Source organism: Schistocerca cancellata, chromosome 7 (assembly GCF_023864275.1).
Source record: "Schistocerca cancellata isolate TAMUIC-IGC-003103 chromosome 7, iqSchCanc2.1, whole genome shotgun sequence".
NCBI classification, from domain to species: Eukaryota; Metazoa; Arthropoda; class Insecta; order Orthoptera; family Acrididae; genus Schistocerca; species Schistocerca cancellata.
In genome coordinates, this window is record NC_064632.1 from 213,131,993 (window position 1) to 213,151,323 (window position 19,331).

The following is a 19,331-nucleotide window of genomic DNA, read 5'->3' on the forward strand; positions in this document are numbered from 1 at the left end:
CACTGTGTCATGCATTGTTTGTCGCATTCTGATAGTGCGTGTTTACGGCCTGTCGCGGCTCGCGGCACGGCTTGCTTTTGTGCGCGCTACCGCCGCGTAAAATTAAAAAAAAAAAAAGAGGAATCGTCTCATTAGCGAAACAATGGCAAGAGACCGCAATTTGTTGTTACTTATACTGCTGCTTTCTTTGATAATGATCAACAAGAATCAAATAATAGACTGCGTACGATAGAACATGTTCTGAACGAAAGTTAGGCGAAAATTTTTCTCAGTTTGAAAATCTTTGTGGTCGCTTCTTTATTACATCAAATTCTGCACAGAAATTAGTCATTTTAGATCATTTGTTGATCATTATCAAAGAAAGCAGCAGTATAAGTAACAACAAATTGCGGTCTCTTGCCATTGTTTCGCTAATGAGACGATTCCTCTTTTTTTTTTTTAATTTTACGCGGCGGTAGCGCGCACAAAAGCAAGTGCTTCATTTCTGACTGTATCACTCTTAGGCATAAGAATAATACGAATATAAACATGACACGATACGTATATTCTTCCGCGTTTGCTGTTGTCTCACTCTAGTTTCGTAGTTTATTAGGCAGACAGGATTTAAATGAGATAGCAGCAAACACAAAAGAATACATGGCAAAATGTTTATATTCGTATAATTCTTATGGTGAAGAGAATACTGTATATGATTCAAATTTCATCAGGTTCCTATTAGCAACCATCTCTTCTCACAGATAGGAAAAAATTCAGAACGTAGAGTTGGCCATATTGACAAACATCCCAAACAGTCTTGCCAGTCAGATTTTCGTAGTACACTGAAATTGTGCTACATTCGAAGATGAACAATACGGAATTTGTATTTACTTCGTTGGATAATGTATGAAAATGCAGTGGTCGAAACTCGCGGCGGAGAAAAAAAAGCTCGTCTTCCACTTTTTTCTTAATTTATTTACTGACACTGAGATTTTGGCGTCAGTATTTATCCATGTGCCTACAAAGCATGCCTGCGTAGCGCTACATATATTCGGCATTAGTTGTGGCGGCATGTACCGACATTTTTCATAACTTCTGCTTGCTTTGCACTTGATTCTAAGCCGCAGGCGGTTTTTTGGATTACGAAAACCGGAAAAAAAGTGCGGCTTAGATTCGAGTAAATACGGTAGCTGTAACTCAATGAATATTAGAATGAAAAAAGGCCATCTTATGGGCATATGGATGGGCCGAGTCTGCAGGAATAATATTGTCAGAAAACGTGTTTTTACAAAAAATATTAAATTCAATGCGGTTGTCAACCACAGTTAAAGTGAGGTCCAAAAAATTTAAGGACCTAGTATTAGATTCTCACTCAATTGTAAAACTGATATTATGGTGAAGTTCATTAAAAATCGAAAAAATATGGTCTACATAATTTTGAGAACCATCAATGATTAATAGAATGTCGTCAACATATCTTTTGTAAAATTTTATTCTCCTAAAAATCTCTCTGTCACCGGCAAAAAAAAAAAAAAAAAATCCTAGCTAGGGAGCTTCCCATAGCCAAACCTGCTGGTTGTAAGTAAAATCTCCCATTAAATGTAAAGTTAAAGTAGTTGTGTTTTAAAATGATCCGTAGCAGCATCATCAACTCACTGATCTCTTTATCCAAAAGTTTTTTATGGTGACATAAGTTGCACTCTAGTATTTGCAGTGTGTGGTCGACCAGTACATTAGTGTATAAACTTGTTACGTCAAACGATACTAGTTTAGAATCTTTAGAACAAGATACCTCGCATAAACTGGTAGCTAAATGAATGGAATTTTTACTAAAAACGAAATTTTCTTTAATCTTAGTATGCAAGTATTTCGCCAGCTTATGATAGGAACTTCTTGTACTGACAACAATAGGGCGAATTGGGTGATTTAACTTATGAGCTTTAAACTGGCTTCTCAATTTAGGGAGCTTGGGATTCATGTTTATCAGCCCCTTCTTTCGGAACTCTCCTATCAAATTTTTAGTATTTTGGATCCCAGTTCTAATTTCTTTTTGGAGAGTAATAGTAGGGTCTTTGTTAAGCATAACTATCCCGTTGTCATTGAAATAAGCTTCAGTCTTGTCTATGTATTCTTGCTTTGTGGATATAACTATGGAGTTTCCCTTATCGGCTTTTGTGACAATAGCATCATTTTGTATTAGTTTGCGGTTAATACTCCTTAAAACCTTATTTGTGTTATCCTCTTTATGTGCACTGTGTGCAACCTTACTCATAATTTTGTAGGCCTCAATTGTGTCTGCAACTTAATGTATCTTCTTTACAGTAAGTAGCAATGTGTCTTTTTCCACTTTGTTCAACTTTAAAAATTTATTTAATGAAGTTAGTCTGTGTGTCAATTAACCCTCTACCCCTCTCTCCAATATTTCAAGATTTATAAATACCTGTCAATTATTTAAAATTTTTAAATGTGTTACACAAAAATATATTAAAATGGAAACATAAAATTATCCTGGAATATGAGCTTTAAACTGGCTTCTCAATTTAGGGAGCTTGGGATTCATGTTTATCAGCCCCTTCTTTCGGAACTCTCCTATCAAATTTTTAGTATTTTGGATCCCAGTTCTAATTTCTTTTTGGAGAGTAATAGTAGGGTCTTTGTTAAGCATAACTATCCCGTTGTCATTGAAATAAGCTTCAGTCTTGTCTATGTATTCTTGCTTTGTGGATATAACTATGGAGTTTCCCTTATCGGCTTTTGTGACAATAGCATCATTTTGTATTAGTTTGCGGTTAATACTCCTTAAAACCTTATTTGTGTTATCCTCTTTATGTGCACTGTGTGCAACCTTACTCATAATTTTGTAGGCCTCAATTGTGTCTGCAACTTAATGTATCTTCTTTACAGTAAGTAGCAATGTGTCTTTTTCCACTTTGTTCAACTTTAAAAATTTATTTAATGAAGTTAGTCTGTGTGTCAATTAACCCTCTACCCCTCTCTCCAATATTTCAAGATTTATAAATACCTGTCAATTATTTAAAATTTTTAAATGTGTTACACAAAAATATATTAAAATGGAAACATAAAATTATCCTGGAATATGGCGAATAAACATATTTTTTATAATTTGTTTAAAACTTATCTCCCCCCTCCCCCTCCCCCCAAAGTGAGACCCCTGAATCAGATCTCTGATCTTTACTAATTTTTAATAAAACAATTTTCTTCTGGTAGTACAAGAAATAAGAAATGACGTTGGCGACTCAAACTTGTGGTTACCTGTAGATGAGACAACCGACTCATGTGGGAGATTTATTGCCAATACTGTCATGGGAAAAATGATGGAATCTGAACCAGGAACACCCCATCTCATTATCTCTGGGGTACTGGAGGAAACAAACCATACAAGGATTGCTAGGGTTTTTCGCGATGCATTACTTTTGTGGCCTGAAAAAGAAAATGAGGAAAAGCTCTTGGTGCTAGTTACAGATGCAGCAGCATTTATGATTAGGGCTGCTAGAGCTTTGCAGTACTTTATCCTAAGGCAATTAATACAACTTGTTCAGCACTTGCTCTTCACCATTTGGCAGAGGAAAATTGAGAGAATTTTCGAGAAGTGAAATGCCTTAATTTCCTCTGTGAAAAAAGAGTTTGTGAATGTGCCGTCAAGTGTGAACTTACTTACTGATATTATGCAAGATAAGATACTCAACACCCCTCCCCTTGAGCCAATCCTCATGAGATGGAGAACTTGCATTGAAGCAGCTCTTCAGTGATTATTTAGAAGATGTGAAAAAGGTGCTTGATGTGATTGACAAAATGAAGCAGCAAGTATCCTTGCAGCAGTTAGTGCTTGTAATAAGAAGAGTCTCTGGAGTAAATCAGTGTTTATGAAGACTTATTTTAGTAAATACCCAGCTACTAACATATGTTTGAAAGAAAAAGGGATGCCGCTGACATCTGTCCTACAGGTATATGAAACAGCTGTTGCCAGAGGCATATCAGGAGAAATAGGAAAGTGTTTTCATAACAAAATTTAGAAAACCGAAGCAAGATATCCAGGTTTAATTCATTATATGAATAAGGTGCTACAAGGAGAATCTGCAACTTAGTGTCTACTCTGCAATTAACATAGCTCATAGCTTCTTTTTGGTACTGTCCAGTGATTTCACATGAAGTAGAAAGATCTTTCTCTAGCCTATAAAAACATTTTATGTCAGAAACAAGTAGCTCTATTCCTATATCTTTCTCAATGTGTTCCTCTACTACCCTTTTTGATTTCTTTCTTTTTGGTTTTTTTGGTTCTTCGCCAGCATCTGTTCCAGAAAACTGTGATGAATATTTAATTAACAAAAGAGAGAGAGAGAGAGAGAGAGATATTTTTGTTAATGACTGAGTTTAAGAATAAATTTTAAGTCTGATTACTTCATCAAAATTAATAATTGTGAGAAAATTGAAATTTTACATTCTACAATATTTTAAAGTTTTGGAGCATATTCACTTTATTTTAATGCATAGATGCATGTATATATTCATAGTTTATGGTTATAATAGAAGGAAACATTCCATGATGGAAAAATATACCTAAAAACAAAGATGATGTGACTTACCAAATGAAAGTGCTGGCAGGTCGACAGACACACAAACGAACACAAACATACACACAAAATTCAAGCTTTCGCAACAAACTGTTGCCTCATCAGGAAAGAGGGAAGGAAAGGGAAAGACGAAAGGATGTGGGTTTTAAGGGAGAGGGTAAGGAGTCATTCCAGTCCCGGGAGCGGAAAGACTTACCTTATGGGGAAAAAAGGACGGGTATACACTCGCACACACACACATATCCATCCACACATATACAGACACAAGCAGACATACTTCATAGTTTATAGTGCTTATAAATCTAAGCTCTACTTATATTATGTGGAATTATTAAAATCAGACAAAGTAAACTTACTGATTCTGTGAGTTCTAGTTCTTCTTCCTCCTCTATTTCTTCTGGCTCTGGTTCTGGGTCTGGCTCTGGCGGTGGGCGTCCTCTTGCACCTGGCTTCTTGCCTGGTGGGGCTGGAAGTTCTACAGATTTCTTTTTCTTTTTTTTGAGGTCTCCTTTCGATGGCTTCTCTTTAACTGGTTTAACTTCAACTACTGGTTCTTCCTCTTCAGGTGGTTTTTCTTCATCATCAAAAGCAAATTCTTCCAGTTTCCATTCTGGTTCCTGTTTCTTAGTTTTTCCTGCCTTGACACCAAGTAGCTCTATTCCCACATCTTTCTCAATGGGTTCCTCTACTACCTTTTTTGATTTCTTTCTTTTTGGTTCTTCACCAGCATCTTCTTCTTCGTGAGCATCAGGACCTTCTGGTGCTTCTGTGCCTGCTGCTTCTTCTGTAGGAGGTACTTCTTCTCCTTCTATGCCTTCTTCTTCCTCCTCCTCTTCTTGTTCCTCTTCCTCCAACTTTTCTTCTTCTGGTACTATGTTAAAGAATAAATTGTAATTTGTTGCCATTATTTCATGAATTGTAATTCCTGCACGCTTTATTTCATTGTACCTGTAATAAATTTGAAGGTGATATTGATGATAATTTTCAAAATGATGAGTTATTTAACAACTAGTAAATTTTTTACATTGTAATTAGCAATTCACCTTTTCTCAAGCCTGTTATGTCGATCTTCTAGGTACAGTAGTGCTTCCTTTCTCCCATCTTTACGTTCATATAATGGTATTTTTGTCCAAGGTTCTATCATTGAAATTATGTGTTCAATATTTGCTTGTGCCATTTTCAGACGATCATTTAGGCACTTTATCATGTCATGCATTTTTTCTATATACACTGATACCACTTGAATGAAGAAACAAACTCAATTAAAATACTTTAAGGTAAATAAATATTTGCAATTTTATCAAATTTCTTCATTATAAAGAAGTACTGATACACGTCATTACAGGGATTGATGGAAATGTATGGTAAATTTCTTTGAAAAATGAAACTTTTTGTTAAGCTGCATTATTCTGACCCCAGGTCAATGGATGCTTACCAGACCCACAGTTCTCAGTGACTTTTCTGAACAGTACCCCTTTGCCTAAACCTCTCCAGTCCTTTTCCTTCAGCCCTCTTTCTTCCTCTTCAACTCTTCTGCCAAGAGAAGGGGTGACAGGCTCCGAAAGCTTGTAAAAGTTAAACACTTTGGTGTGTGTGTAACCCTGCTGCCCAGCTTGGCGAGGAGATTTTCTAACTGATAATTTGGTATATGTACTGGCAACACACAATATCCTGTTGCAGACCACGCATGACAGTCATGACCTCGGTGCCTGTTTCACGAACGCGCCATCTGGATTCTTTCCTGGATACCAGTTTTCAGAGCTCCGCAGGAGGGAACTAGCACAACTACATGTCCTTGGTTTTCAACACCCACCTGCCTTAATGTCCATTAATTTCTTCCATCTCAGCATTTCTTCACAGTTAACTACTCCTTCCTTCACTCCGTTTTAGTTTTCTACATCCTTCATGTTCTTACCTATCTATTTTTTGCTGTCCCCCTCACATCTCTGTCACATACAATGCACTTAGCTTTTCACTTTTATTAACTCATGCATGATATTCACTGCTTGAATACTGCTCAGCAGTGTGGGATCCGTACCAGATAAGGTTGATAGAAGAGATAGAGAAGATCCAATGGAGAGCAGCATGCTTCGTTACAGGATCATTTAGTAATTGCGAAAGCGTTACGGAGATGATAGATAAACTCCAGTGGAAGACTCTGCAGGAGAGACATTCAGTAGCTCGGTACGGGCTTTTGTTAAAGTTTCGAGAACATACCTTCACCGAAGAGTCAAGCAGTATATTGCTCCCTCCTATGCATATCTCGTGAAGAGACCATGAGGATAAAATCAGAGAGATTAGAGCCCACACAGAAGCATACCGACAATCCTTCTTTCCAAGAACAATACGAGACTGGAATAGAAGGTACCCTCCGCCACACACCGTCAGGTGGCTTGTGGAGTATGGATGTAGATGTAGATGTAGATGTAGATATTTTAGCAGTAATCTCTGCCATGCATATTACCCTATCTTCCACCTTTAAGCTCTTATGTTTTCAAAATTCAGGAAGTCTCCACTGACCTGCAGTTCTGGCTGACTTTTCTGAAATCTACCCCTTCTCCTAGACCTCTCCAGCCCTTTCCCCTCTCCTCTCTTCCTTCCTCTTCAACCCTTCTGCTGGAAGAAGGAGTCACTGGCGCTGAAAGCTTGCATAATTATAACATTCTATTAGGTGTGTGTTCTACCGCTGCTTGGTGAGTAGTTTTTTATCTATCCTATTTCATTATATTGAATAAATTATGAGAATTATTTCTGAGCACAACTCATCACAAACTGTGAAGTAATACTAATTTTTAAAAGACCCTGCCTGTCAAATCAATGTACCTTAAAATACCGTAACAGTCTAACTTAATTTCACTACAAAGAAGTTAGGTAAGCATAATGTAACCTTATCACACATTTTCTGTAATCATCCAAAGTAGGTAATAATCTACAGCCTACGAAGTAATCTACAGCCAAACAATTTACTGTCGTATCAACCATAAATCTAATAACATGGGATCAGAGAATAGTATGTACCAAGCCCACACAATGAGGATTTGTTACCAGCTGTACCATGGCAGCATAATGGCTGCCTATGTGAAAAATCTTTATGGAACTAAAGCAAACATATTCGCTCTGAAACCTAAGCCCTGTGGCTAAGAAAATTAAAGTTGTTCAGTGCCATGAGGAGTCTTGAACTCAGTTGTAAGAACAGTGTGTGCTATCAAAAACAAGGATTGTTAGACTTGTACCTCTTACTGGAATATAGGTTGGAGTAAGTGCATGTAGATCAAACTCTTCAACAGAGAATTAAAAGCCCGTTAACTTCTACAAGTCTGATGGAGAGTTGCCACCTTTTGGCATGAAGTACAGGGTTGGGGAAGTGCAAAATATTGCAAAGTGATCCACAAATAATGGATATTATTCTATTGATTGTAGTGACAAATACACACACCAAAAAAAGTTTTGCATCACCCTGGTTCCCAGAACTCCTGAAGATAGACATTGACTGTGGATATTGTATCACAGACACAGTCCATTTGACTCTTCAGACATGTCACTAAACCCACCCAAAGATGTAAACAACCATGTATGAGCAGTGCCTATAAGACAGAGGGGGTCCGACAGCCAATGAGTTCCTGTCATTCCACCAGGAAGGAGGTACACAGTTCATGTTGTCTGCAGTTCAACCATGCCTAGACAGTCGATACCATAGTTCAGGAAGGGCTCTCAACAAGGGAAGTGTCCAGGCATCTCTGAGTGAACCAAAGCAATGTTGTTTGGACATGGGGGAGATACAGTGACAGGAACTATCACTGACGTGCCTCGCTCAAGTCGCCCAAGGGCTACTACTGCAGTGGATCGTGGCTACCTATGGATTTTTGCTCAGAGGAACCCTGACAGCAGTGTCACCATGTTGAGTAATGCTTTCTGTGCAGCCACAGGACACTGTGTTATGATTGAAACTGTGCGCAAGAGACTGCATGATGCGCAACTTCGCTCCTGACGTCCGCGGCGAGGTCCATTTTTTCATTCATGACACCATGCAGCACGGTACAGATGGGTCCAACAACATGCCAAATGGACCACTCAGGATTAGCTTCAAGTTCTCTTCACTGATGACTTCTGCATGTGCCTTCGACCAGACAATTGTTGGAGACATGTTTGGAGGCAACTCGGTCAGGCTGAACGCCTTAGACACACTGTTCATGAGTGCAGAGCAAGGTGGAGATTCCTTGCTGTTTTGGGGTGGCACTATGTGGGGCCGACGTACGCCATTTGTGGTCATGGAAGGTGCCATAATGGCCGTATGATAAGTGAATGCCATCCTCTGACCAATAGTGCAACCATATCAGCAACATATAAATGAGGCATTCATCTTCATGGATGACAATTCGTGCCCCCATCATGCACATCTTGTGAATGACTTCGTTCAGGATAATGACATCACTCGACTACAGTGACCAGCATGTTCTCCAGACCCTGTCGAACATGCCTGGGGTAGATTGAAAAGGGCTATTTATGGACGATGCGGCCAACCAAACTCTCTGAGGGATCTACACCAAACTGCCATTGAGGAGTGGGACAATCTGGACCAACAGTGCCTTGATGAACTTGTGGATAGTATGTTACGATGAATACAGACATGCATTAATGCAAGAGGACATGCTACTGGGTATTAGAGGTACCAGTGTGTACAGCAATATGAACCACCACCTCTGAACGTCTCGCTGTATGGTGGTACAACATGCAATGTGTGATTTTCGTGAGCAGAAAAAGGAAGGAAATTATGTTTATGTTGATCTCTATTCCAATTTTCTGTACAGGTTCTGCAACTCTCAGAACCGAGGTGATGCAAAACTGATTTTGATGTGTGTATGATAAAAATGAAAATTCCTCCTTGATTGATACTATAATCTCTTTTCCAAGGATGACTGTCAAGATTACCTCAATCTGATACCAAAATTATTATTGTTAGTTGTTTATTTAGGGCATTCAACATCATAGTTATCAGCAATCTTACTAAAACTTTATAAGATGAATGCAGATAAGCCAAAATCTTGGTGAAATCACATTTTCCCCCTCACACTCTTCCTCATGATAATAAAACACATTATCGCCATCAGGTGAACAAAATCAGAGTTCATGTAGTCCTTGTATTAACATGTTATATCAAAACATGAATACAGGATCAGAAAAGACACAAAACAGATATTGTGGTTGGGTGATCATTTACGTAACTGGATGATCTAGCCAACCTATCTGCAAACCAAGATCTCATATAAAACAGTTAAGGTAGGAGATTACACATAACGTGTCATAAAAAAAAGCACCACATTTATCAATTGTCTGCTCATTAACTTCATACTCCTCTCCCTTTCTAAAATACACCCAACAGAGAGGTACGAACTGTATCTGTGACCATAAGCACTACAGACAGGTGGGTCTTCACAACTTGAGACAAAGTTATGTGTCAGGTGTCAAGTAGACTTTGGCAAGAAGGAGGTTCGAGATAGTCTTAGTTATGATTGATTGCAGTTTGTAATCCATTACTTACAGCCAGACTTTGTCCCGTATACTCATTACAGATCTTTCCAACAATGAAATAACAGCATGCTGTGCGGTACCGCATTAGGCCACAGTGCAGGCCTTGTGCCAGAATTGTCCACTTCATTCCCATGTATTTCCATGTGTTCTGGTACCTATCATAATGAAATATCCCCACATTATCATTGCAGCTAGAGAAGGGTTTCCTGGATACTCTGGACTGCTATTTGTTGGCTACAGGTGCTAGATGGTCTGCAGAGCACTTCAGAAATTAGACCACATACAGAATTTAAACACTTAATCACATCTAACTGATCTTGCAACTCCCAAAATACATAAAAATTCGTCATTAGAGACACTAAAATCACTGGAGAGACTGATTCTGAACAAATGATCAGGAAAAATGGTGGAACATCCAAGACTGTCCTGTCATTTCTATTCATGAGTATATAATCTGCTACACTAAAATTGTGGTGCTCATTTAAAACACTAAAAATGTTCTAAAAACGTAAACTTTAGTGCAATTTATTCCATTCTGTCAAGTCTAACACTGTCCTGTGCTTCATCAGCAACAAGACTACGGTAGTGCTCTGCTCCAAGCCTAACTCAGTATATTAATATGACATACACCCTGACCCATTAAACACTGCTTTTGTCATATGCTGAACACTATTGTCATTCGTGTGCAATTTCTGTAAAGCCACTCCAATGTTTCACAGTTGTTAATTGTTTCAGGGAAGACTAATAACATTGGCACCAACTGGAGCTTGTATCGTTGTCTCATCACAAGGAGCCTTGATTGAGTGGAAGATCGTATGGTCAATCTGATGCCCTGAGACCAGCCATAGGCACCTGTAAGTATGGAAGTTGTACAGTCTGTATGCCCCCCCCCCCCCCATGCTGAATCCTCACTTAGCCACAAGGATTGTTTATCGAGTGCTGTACTATGCTTTGTACTGCCAAACGATTTATGAAACCTTACTTTTAACCCCTGTGTGTACTCGTCATAAACACTCAGTGGCCAGCAAATGAGTAGGGCTTAACTCGTCAACAGCACACAGGGAAAAACTGGTGGCCGCAACTATTGTCATTAGCACCCAGGGAGCGGCAGGCAGCAAGATGAGTAACTCGTCAACAGCAGTCAAAGGGTTAAACCCTTTACGTGTGGCAGCCAAGTCAGTATATTCAATTAAGAGGCCCAACAATCTTGCTGATACTTCACAACTTACAACAGTATACATCAGCATTAGCTAAAGTGAATGAAAAAAAAAGAGATCATCATGATTAAAATTAACAAGTGCAGTTTTTCAAATCAAAAACTAAAACCTATTTTTGAAGCTGATTCTTCCAGTCTCTTCAGTGTCAATTTTAGCTGATGAGAGAAGATGTGAGGCCACAAATAGAGCAGAAAATGGAAAATATTATGAGAGAAAGTTGCTACTCACCACATAGCGAAGATGCTGAGTTGCAGATAGGCACAACAAAAAGACTCTCACAATTATAGCTTTTGGCCGTTTTAGGGCTTCGTCAACATTACAAACACACACACACACACACACATACACGTGCACAAAATGCAACTCACACACACGACTGCAGTCTCAGGCAACTGAAACCATACTGCTTCCATCCTGGATTTTCCATTGTCAGAAAATGGAAAAGTTGTAGACAGAAAAGAGCAGTTGACAGGTCTATTAACATTGGATGATATACTATAATTTCAATGTTAATTTGAATAAAATTTCATCGAATGTATTCCTGATTCTATATCAAAAATGATGATGGGCAAGGAAGGACAGCAGGACAATAAGAAGATGACTATGGAAACAGCACTGCAAAGTCATAAACATGTAGCAAGTGGATATGTGTCACCACACAGTGGTGAGTCTCTTGTTATGGCAATGTGACCAGGCCCTGGGTGATAGTAAAACAAATGGGCACTGGAGGCATCTATTTGGATTTTATGGCAGAGATCACCTGTCACTGCCAGAAGTCAGCAGTACTGCCACAGTGCCAGGGCATCACCAGACAGCAAGACAACTGTAATCCAGCAACTCCAGACTCGAGACTGGCCTGCACCTAAGTCCTACACATGATTTGGTGTCACAGCTTTACTGATCTCCTGCCTGTGCCTGCCGCCCTTGACATTGAGTTTCTAGTGGGGCTTGGCACCACACTGCCAGCCACTGGCCAACTTCTGTCCTAGCATAGCTGTTGTACCTCGCAGACACAAGAATCCACACACAACTGTGTGTGGTGCCAAAGGGCCACCTACCAAGTGGGATGACATCACAACTCGTTGCACCACCAGCATCCACAGGTATGACCTGCAGTGGCTGCCAACCTCAGCAGTGTGAGATGCCCTCTCGGCAACACCAGGTGGAAGCTGCCACCTCTTCGTCAGCCCCACCAAGGTCAATGAGTAGAAGCTGCCTGCCTCACTAATGCACTTATTGAAATCAATAAAAGTTGTTTGTTGATCACACTTCCCCTTGCCTCTATCACCACACCTCTAACACTACAGAGTGGTGTTCCAGGGGCCAATGTCACCGCAGTCAACAGCAACAGGGTGACACAAATGCAGCACATTACCCGAGCCACAGTCACAACAAGATTGTCAAGGTGCCTGAGACTATTTTTAATCTTGTGTTGTGACATTACTTATCTCATTGTAAGGGGAATTATAGATATGAATGTTTAATACCTGTGCATTGTACTCAGTGTAATTTATTTGGGCACTCTGATCCTTGAGCTGAATCAGTAACTGTGAATTGCTTTACATATAATCATTTTGGGCACACAACTGGACAGTGTAGAGTGTCCAGGTGGCTCATAATTGCATAGAAGAAGTAGGCTGACAGAGTACTCTGCATTACTTCTTCTATCCATAATAGTTTTGTTATTTTTCTTTCTTGTTCACTTAGGAGGTGGCACAGTGGCTAGACACTGGACTCGCATTTGGGAGGACGACAGTTCAAACCGTGTCCAGCCATCCTGATTTACATTTTATATGATTTCCTAAATCGCTTCAGGCAAATGCAAGGATGGTTCCTTTGAAACTCCTCCTCCAAATCAATCAATCAACCTACCAACCAACCTTTCTTATTCTGAGAAGCGAAAATGAGTAATGTGAGATAGAGGCAAAAGCAGAGGCATGAGGTGTCACCAGTTAGGAGGCTTTGCGATCATTTGTAAATCAGGTAGCTCATTCGAGAGTGGATAATGTGGTTGAGACACCTCAATAGACCTTTATTAGGAAGGACCAGGAAGGCCTGGGAAAATGAGGATTGAACATAATTCATTACTACACATCTGAATTACAATTTATTAAGATTACAAGATTCCACATAAATCAGCAAACTTAAAATGATGGACTCCACAACCAAAGGGTATAGTTACCAATTTCTAAACTGAGAGTATTGCTAGACAAAGATATAGGTATGATGTAACTTACTAAATATTCTTTATGTCAGCGAGCATTTGACATTAAAATTACATAATCTTAATAATATAGGCTTGAAATAAATAAATAACTCTTAGAAGCTTTGAGCAATGTGTGAAATAAAGTGCATAATACCACAGCAACATCCAAATGAAGCTTAACATTTAGTGACATCCAAATGAAGTTAAGAAACATTTTAAGAAGAAAAAGAAAGAAAAAAAAGAAAGAAAAAAGATTGAAGGTGAAACTTTTACAAAATATTCTAAGCAGCCTTCTGGTACAGAAAGCGGTTTGCACTGGCTGGTAGAATCCATGGCACTCCACAAATTAACTCGTTCTAAGCATACACATGATTATTATTACAAACACAATAAAATTAAGATGCGCAACACAGTGTGGCAACAAATAGCTGAATCTCACACTCTGGAGATTAGATTTAGGGACTGGTTGCACCCCTTCCTTCAATGCAACTCTGTTTTAAAACATAACGAAAGAGAAGTAAAAAAAATTGTGGTACCAGGTGATATTACAGATATACAATAAGTTAATATAATTTGCTTCATTTACAAGAATTAGACAATTTTTCGTTTGCAAGATCTGCACTGTTGTTGTTGTGGTCTTCAGTCCTGAGGCTGGTTTGATGCAGCTCTCCATGCTACTCTATCCTGTGCAAGCTCCTTCATCTCCCAGTACCTACTGCAACCTACATCCTTCTGAATCTGCTTAGTGTATTCATCTCTTGGTCTCCCCCTACGATTTTTACCCTCCACGCTGCCCTCCAATACTAAATTGGTGATCCCCTGATGCCTCAGAACATGTCCTACAAACCGATCCCTTCTTCTGGTCAAGTTGTGCCACAAACTTCTCTTCTCCCCAATCCTATTCAATACTTCCTCATTAATTATGTGATCTATCCATCTAATCTTCAGCATTCTTCTGTAGCACCACATTTCGAAAACTTCTATTCTCTTCTTGTCCAAACTATTTACCGTCCATGTTTCACTTCCATACATGGCTACACTCCATACAAATACTTTCAGAAATGACTTCCTGACACTTAAATCTATACTCGATGTTAACAAATTTCTCTTCTTCAGAAACGCTTTCCTTGCCATTGCCAGTCTACATTTTATATCCTCTCTACTTCGACCATCATCAGTTATTTTCCTCCCCAAATAGCAAAACTCCTTTACTACTTTAAGTGTCTCATTTCCTAATCTAATTCCGTCAGCATCATCCGACTTAATTCGACTACATTCCATTATCCTTGTTTTGTTTTTGTTGATGTTCATCTTATATCCTCCCTTCAAGACACCATCCATTCCGTTCAACTGCTCTTCCAAGTCCTTTGCTGTCTCTGACAGAATTACAATGTCATCGGCGAACCTCAAAGTTTTTATTTCTTCTCCATGGATTTTAATACCTACTCCAAATTTTTCTTCTGTTTCCTTTACTGCTTGCTCAATATACAGATTGAATAACATCGGGGAGAGGCTACAACCCTGTCTTACTCCCTTCCCAACCACTGCTTCCCTTTCATGTCCCTCGACTCTTATAACTGCCATCTGGTTTCTGTACAAATTGTAAATAGCCTTTCGCTCCCTGTATTTTACCCCTGCCACCTTTAGAATTTGAAAGAGAGTATTCCAGTCAACATTGTCAAAAGCTTTCTCTAAGTCTACAAATGCTAGAAACGTAGGTTTGCCTTTCCTTAATGTTTCTTCTAAGATAAGTCGTAAGGTCAGTATTGCCTCACGTGTTCCAGTATTTCTACGGAATCCAAACTGATCTTCCTCGAGGTCGGCTTCTACTAGTTTTTCCATTCGTCTGTAAAGAATTCGTGTTAGTATTTTGCAGCTGTGGCTTATTAAACTGATTGTTCGGTAATTTTCACATCTGTCAACACCTACTTTCTTTGGGATTGGAATTATTATATTCTTCTTGAAGTCTGAGGGTATTTCGCCTGTTTCATACATCTTGCTCACCAGATGGTATAGTTTTGTCAGGAATGGCTCTCCCAAGGCCGTCAGTAGTTCCAATGGAATGTTGTCTACTCCGGGGGCCTTGTTTCGACTCTGCACTACGGGTCTTAAATATACAATCCCATTAATACTTAGCCCAGGGTGGGCCAATCCCATAAGCATGGCTGCAAGAATACAAGTGGAGTGTTAAAAGTCACATCAAAACTGTATGCGTTTCACGATGTCAAAATTTACTGAAAGTAAAAGTGTTTGTCTTTATCCACTTGTCTCACTGAAAGACAACACAATAAACTGTAAGCATGTGATTAGAAAGAAGTTTTGCCATGGGAGGTTGAACCTTGTCAAAAAATCAAATGATTTACATAGCAAGATGATAATTTTCAGAGGTCCACCCAGTTAACGAGCATTACCCAATTTATTACCCGATTAAGGCATCAAAAGCATGGCACTCTGCTGGTGTAACTTGTTGTAACTGCAGTTATAACAGCACTGCTAAATGCAGCTTGTGGTCCCATGGTGACACGTAGGGTAATACTCTAACTCAGCACCAGTCCTTAGGCTGCAATGAAGGCACCTCTTCCCATGATACCACAAGCTATGCCCAAGCTATGGCAGAACGTGGCTGCATGCCCATCGTCAAAAGGACAGCCACCAACACCAGACCATCAGGTGCTCCGTATGCCCCACGAGTTTTCCAGCTGGGCACCACCTGCTTCCCTGGTGGACTGTCCACAAGAGAGCAAGCTCACCCGTGACCTCTTAGAAGCTGCCTGTGGAAGCCCTCTAGCCAAAGAAAAGACACATGAAAGCCAGGCGCAATAGATTGATCTGTGACACAACTCACTGATTGTAAATACTGTATTGGTAGAGAAAGATCACAAAATAGAATTGTTTTGGTCCTAGCCCTTGGTGCGGAACCAGCTACTACCAACCTTATTTCTCCCTTCTCTGGTACAGTGTACAACGATGAGTAAGGATTTGTAGATGATATCAAGTCATCAGCCAACTTAGAGTGTTGGTTGGATAAGCAATTATTGCAAATGGCAAGGCTGCATTTGAATGTGGAGGCAAAGTTGATCATAAGATGCACAGAAGCATTATGCAATGCAGAGACTTTTGGTCAACTGAGGCAGAGATTGATGCAATGGTACAGTAAGCAGAATAGTGCAGGGTTTTTTTTTTTTTTTTTTTTTTGTGAGCAGTTAAGTATTATTTCTGGAAGGTATAATTAGGCAATGGAGGACTTCATGGATAGAATTAGGAAGTCAAGTGTTTACACCTATGAATTGTCACAGAATTGTGAGGTGAACAATGTGGTGCTGCAGGAGGCTGAATAACAGGCATACAATTTTCTGAGAGACTTGGCACCAGAGATTTCTAGCATGAGTCCCACAGGGGTGCCTGCAGATCTCCATGCACAGGTTATGGTAGTGATGAAATACAAGGAAATTGTTAGATCAAGAGGGGTGAAGGATCAAAGACATATATATGCATTGAATGTAAAGTATTTTAGTTATGGACAAACAGGATATATGCAGAGGCAGTGCTGAGAGCCATGTAGGAGCGATGGGATTAACAGAGGTGGCTAACAATTTAATGGAAATGGTAGCAGAGAAGGTGTAGGTCACCGACAGGGATACAGGGTGGTAATAGAGGTGATCCAGATGGTAGATAGGTTTTGTTAAACTTAACAGGAAACCCCAGGGCCACCAACAGGAGTACCTAATAAAAATAAATTCACTACGAATGAATGCAGGGATGGAATGTGCCATAATGGGTGTGATAGATGGCAGGAAGAATAAAGTTTTGTTGGACACAGGGGTGCATGTGTGAGTGGTTTCAAGAGAGTTAGTGGGTAAGAGGCATTGGAACCCACAACATTACAATTTGCGTGGGGTCAGTAGTGATGAGCTCTTCATTTGAGCAACATGTGGAAATGGTGTCTCACGTAAATGTGGGTTGTAACATGATCCTAGGGTTCATGAAACTTTGTCCATGTTGACCTGCCTTGAGGAATGTCTAATGTACAAAACAATCCAGTTAAACTGTGGGCAATGACATAAAGGTTTGATTCACATGACTGTATATCATGAGGCACTGGCAAGTTGCTAAAAGTGAATGTGGAGCCTGAATTATCTGTGGATATGCTGTGTGTATAGAACCGTTGGAGGGCAGCAAGATACTGGATGCAGCATGTTGTTTGGTGAAACATAGTGTTATATGTATGCAAGAGAAGGATGGAGTCAAAGTAGTACCTATCAATGTGGGTAATTTTGCTACCGAAGAAGTTAACTGTTAAAGGTAACATTATTGGCTACATTAGAGATCCCAGAATAGGATTGCAGCATACAATGGATGCTGGCTATGATGAGACGGACCTGCTAGGACTGCATTTTGTGAGAAATTGAAGCATTTAAAGGGGAAAGAGAGAAAACACAAATGGAGCACCAATTGCTAGAATTTCTGGACTTGTTTTTTCCGCAAAGGGTCACTGCCAGGTACGTCAGTAACACAACAGAAGATTCTGAGAGGGAATGAAGCACTGGTGTTTTGTTGGATATAAGACCACTGCAACCAGTTTTGGAGGAATTTTTAACTCACCAGTTGGATGATCAAATTATAGAAGAGAATACTAGTCACCGGCGGGCAGGAAATGTGATAATGCCGAAAACATCTACGGATGGCTCAAAGAAGTATGACAGATCCTACCTAATTCCAAACATAAAAAAAAACAATAAAAAACCTAGGGCAAAGCTGGTACTTCTTGACAATGAACTAAAGGAGTGGATACCGTCATTTAGAAGTTGCTCCAGAAGACAGACTGAAAACAGCATTTTCCAGCAGCTTGAGGACACTTTCATTATATAAGGACAATTACTGGACAGAGTGCTGATGGGGTTGAAACTGCATCAGTGTCTTGTATATTTTGTTGATATAACTGTCTTTTCAAGCAATATGCAAGAGTATAAACATCGTCTGAGGAAAGTGTTTGTGAGATTACGAGCAGCCCATTTGTCAGTCAGCACAGAAAAATGTTGTTTTGCTTTAGAGGAGATTAAATACCTGTGCCATGTCATTAGTAAGGACACTTTGAGGACAAGTCTGAGGTTAATACTGCTGGTGCAAGTGTTTCCGGTACCACAAACAACCAAGGAATAGCAATCTTTTCTTGGTCACACAAATTACTTTAGGAAGTTCATGAAAGGGTTTGCAGGTACTGCCAGACCCCTTAAGCACTTGTTAAAGGAGGAGGTTAAGTCTGTATGGTTGGAAGAATGCCAGGAAGCATTTCTTGAATAGAAGAGAGTATTGGCGTCAAGTGCACTGTTGGTATTTCCAGGTTTTTGGAAAGAGTTCATATTATTATGTGATGCATCAAATCATGCTCTTATGCGTGTTTAGAGCCAGGAGGTTGATGGTCAAGAACACCCCTTTACCTTTGCATCAAGACAGTTGAACATGGTCAAGAGAAATTATTCTACAACATAGAAATGGTTAGCTTGACATATTTCCAGTGTTATCTGTATGGAAGAAGTTCAAGGTAGTGACACACCACACTGCTTTAAAGTGGTTACTAGGTTTCAAGGAACCCTCCAGTAGATAGATGAGGTGTGCCTTGAAACTCAGTGAATTTGAGTACATCCATCCAACAGACTGATGAGGTAGATATTGAAACTCAGCAAATTTGAGAATGAAGTAATCAACAAACCAGGGCCCAAACATGTAAATATAGGCAGGCTTAGCATAACAGGATGTACACATGGAGAAGGAAAAAAAATTCCTGGATTTTTCCCTGATTTCCCGGTTGAA

At 39.6% G+C, this 19,331-nt stretch overlaps 1 protein-coding gene across 1 annotated transcript in view; it reads right to left on the minus strand.

The window, feature by feature from the left end:
- LOC126092703 (dynein beta chain, ciliary-like) overlaps positions 1-19,331 on the minus strand; it is an 863,310-nt gene that overhangs the window by 660,373 nt on the left and 183,606 nt on the right. The window contains 2 exon segments of the mRNA XM_049908426.1: positions 5,471-5,516; positions 5,612-5,807. Coding sequence (XP_049764383.1) covers positions 5,471-5,516; positions 5,612-5,807 — 242 coding nt within the window.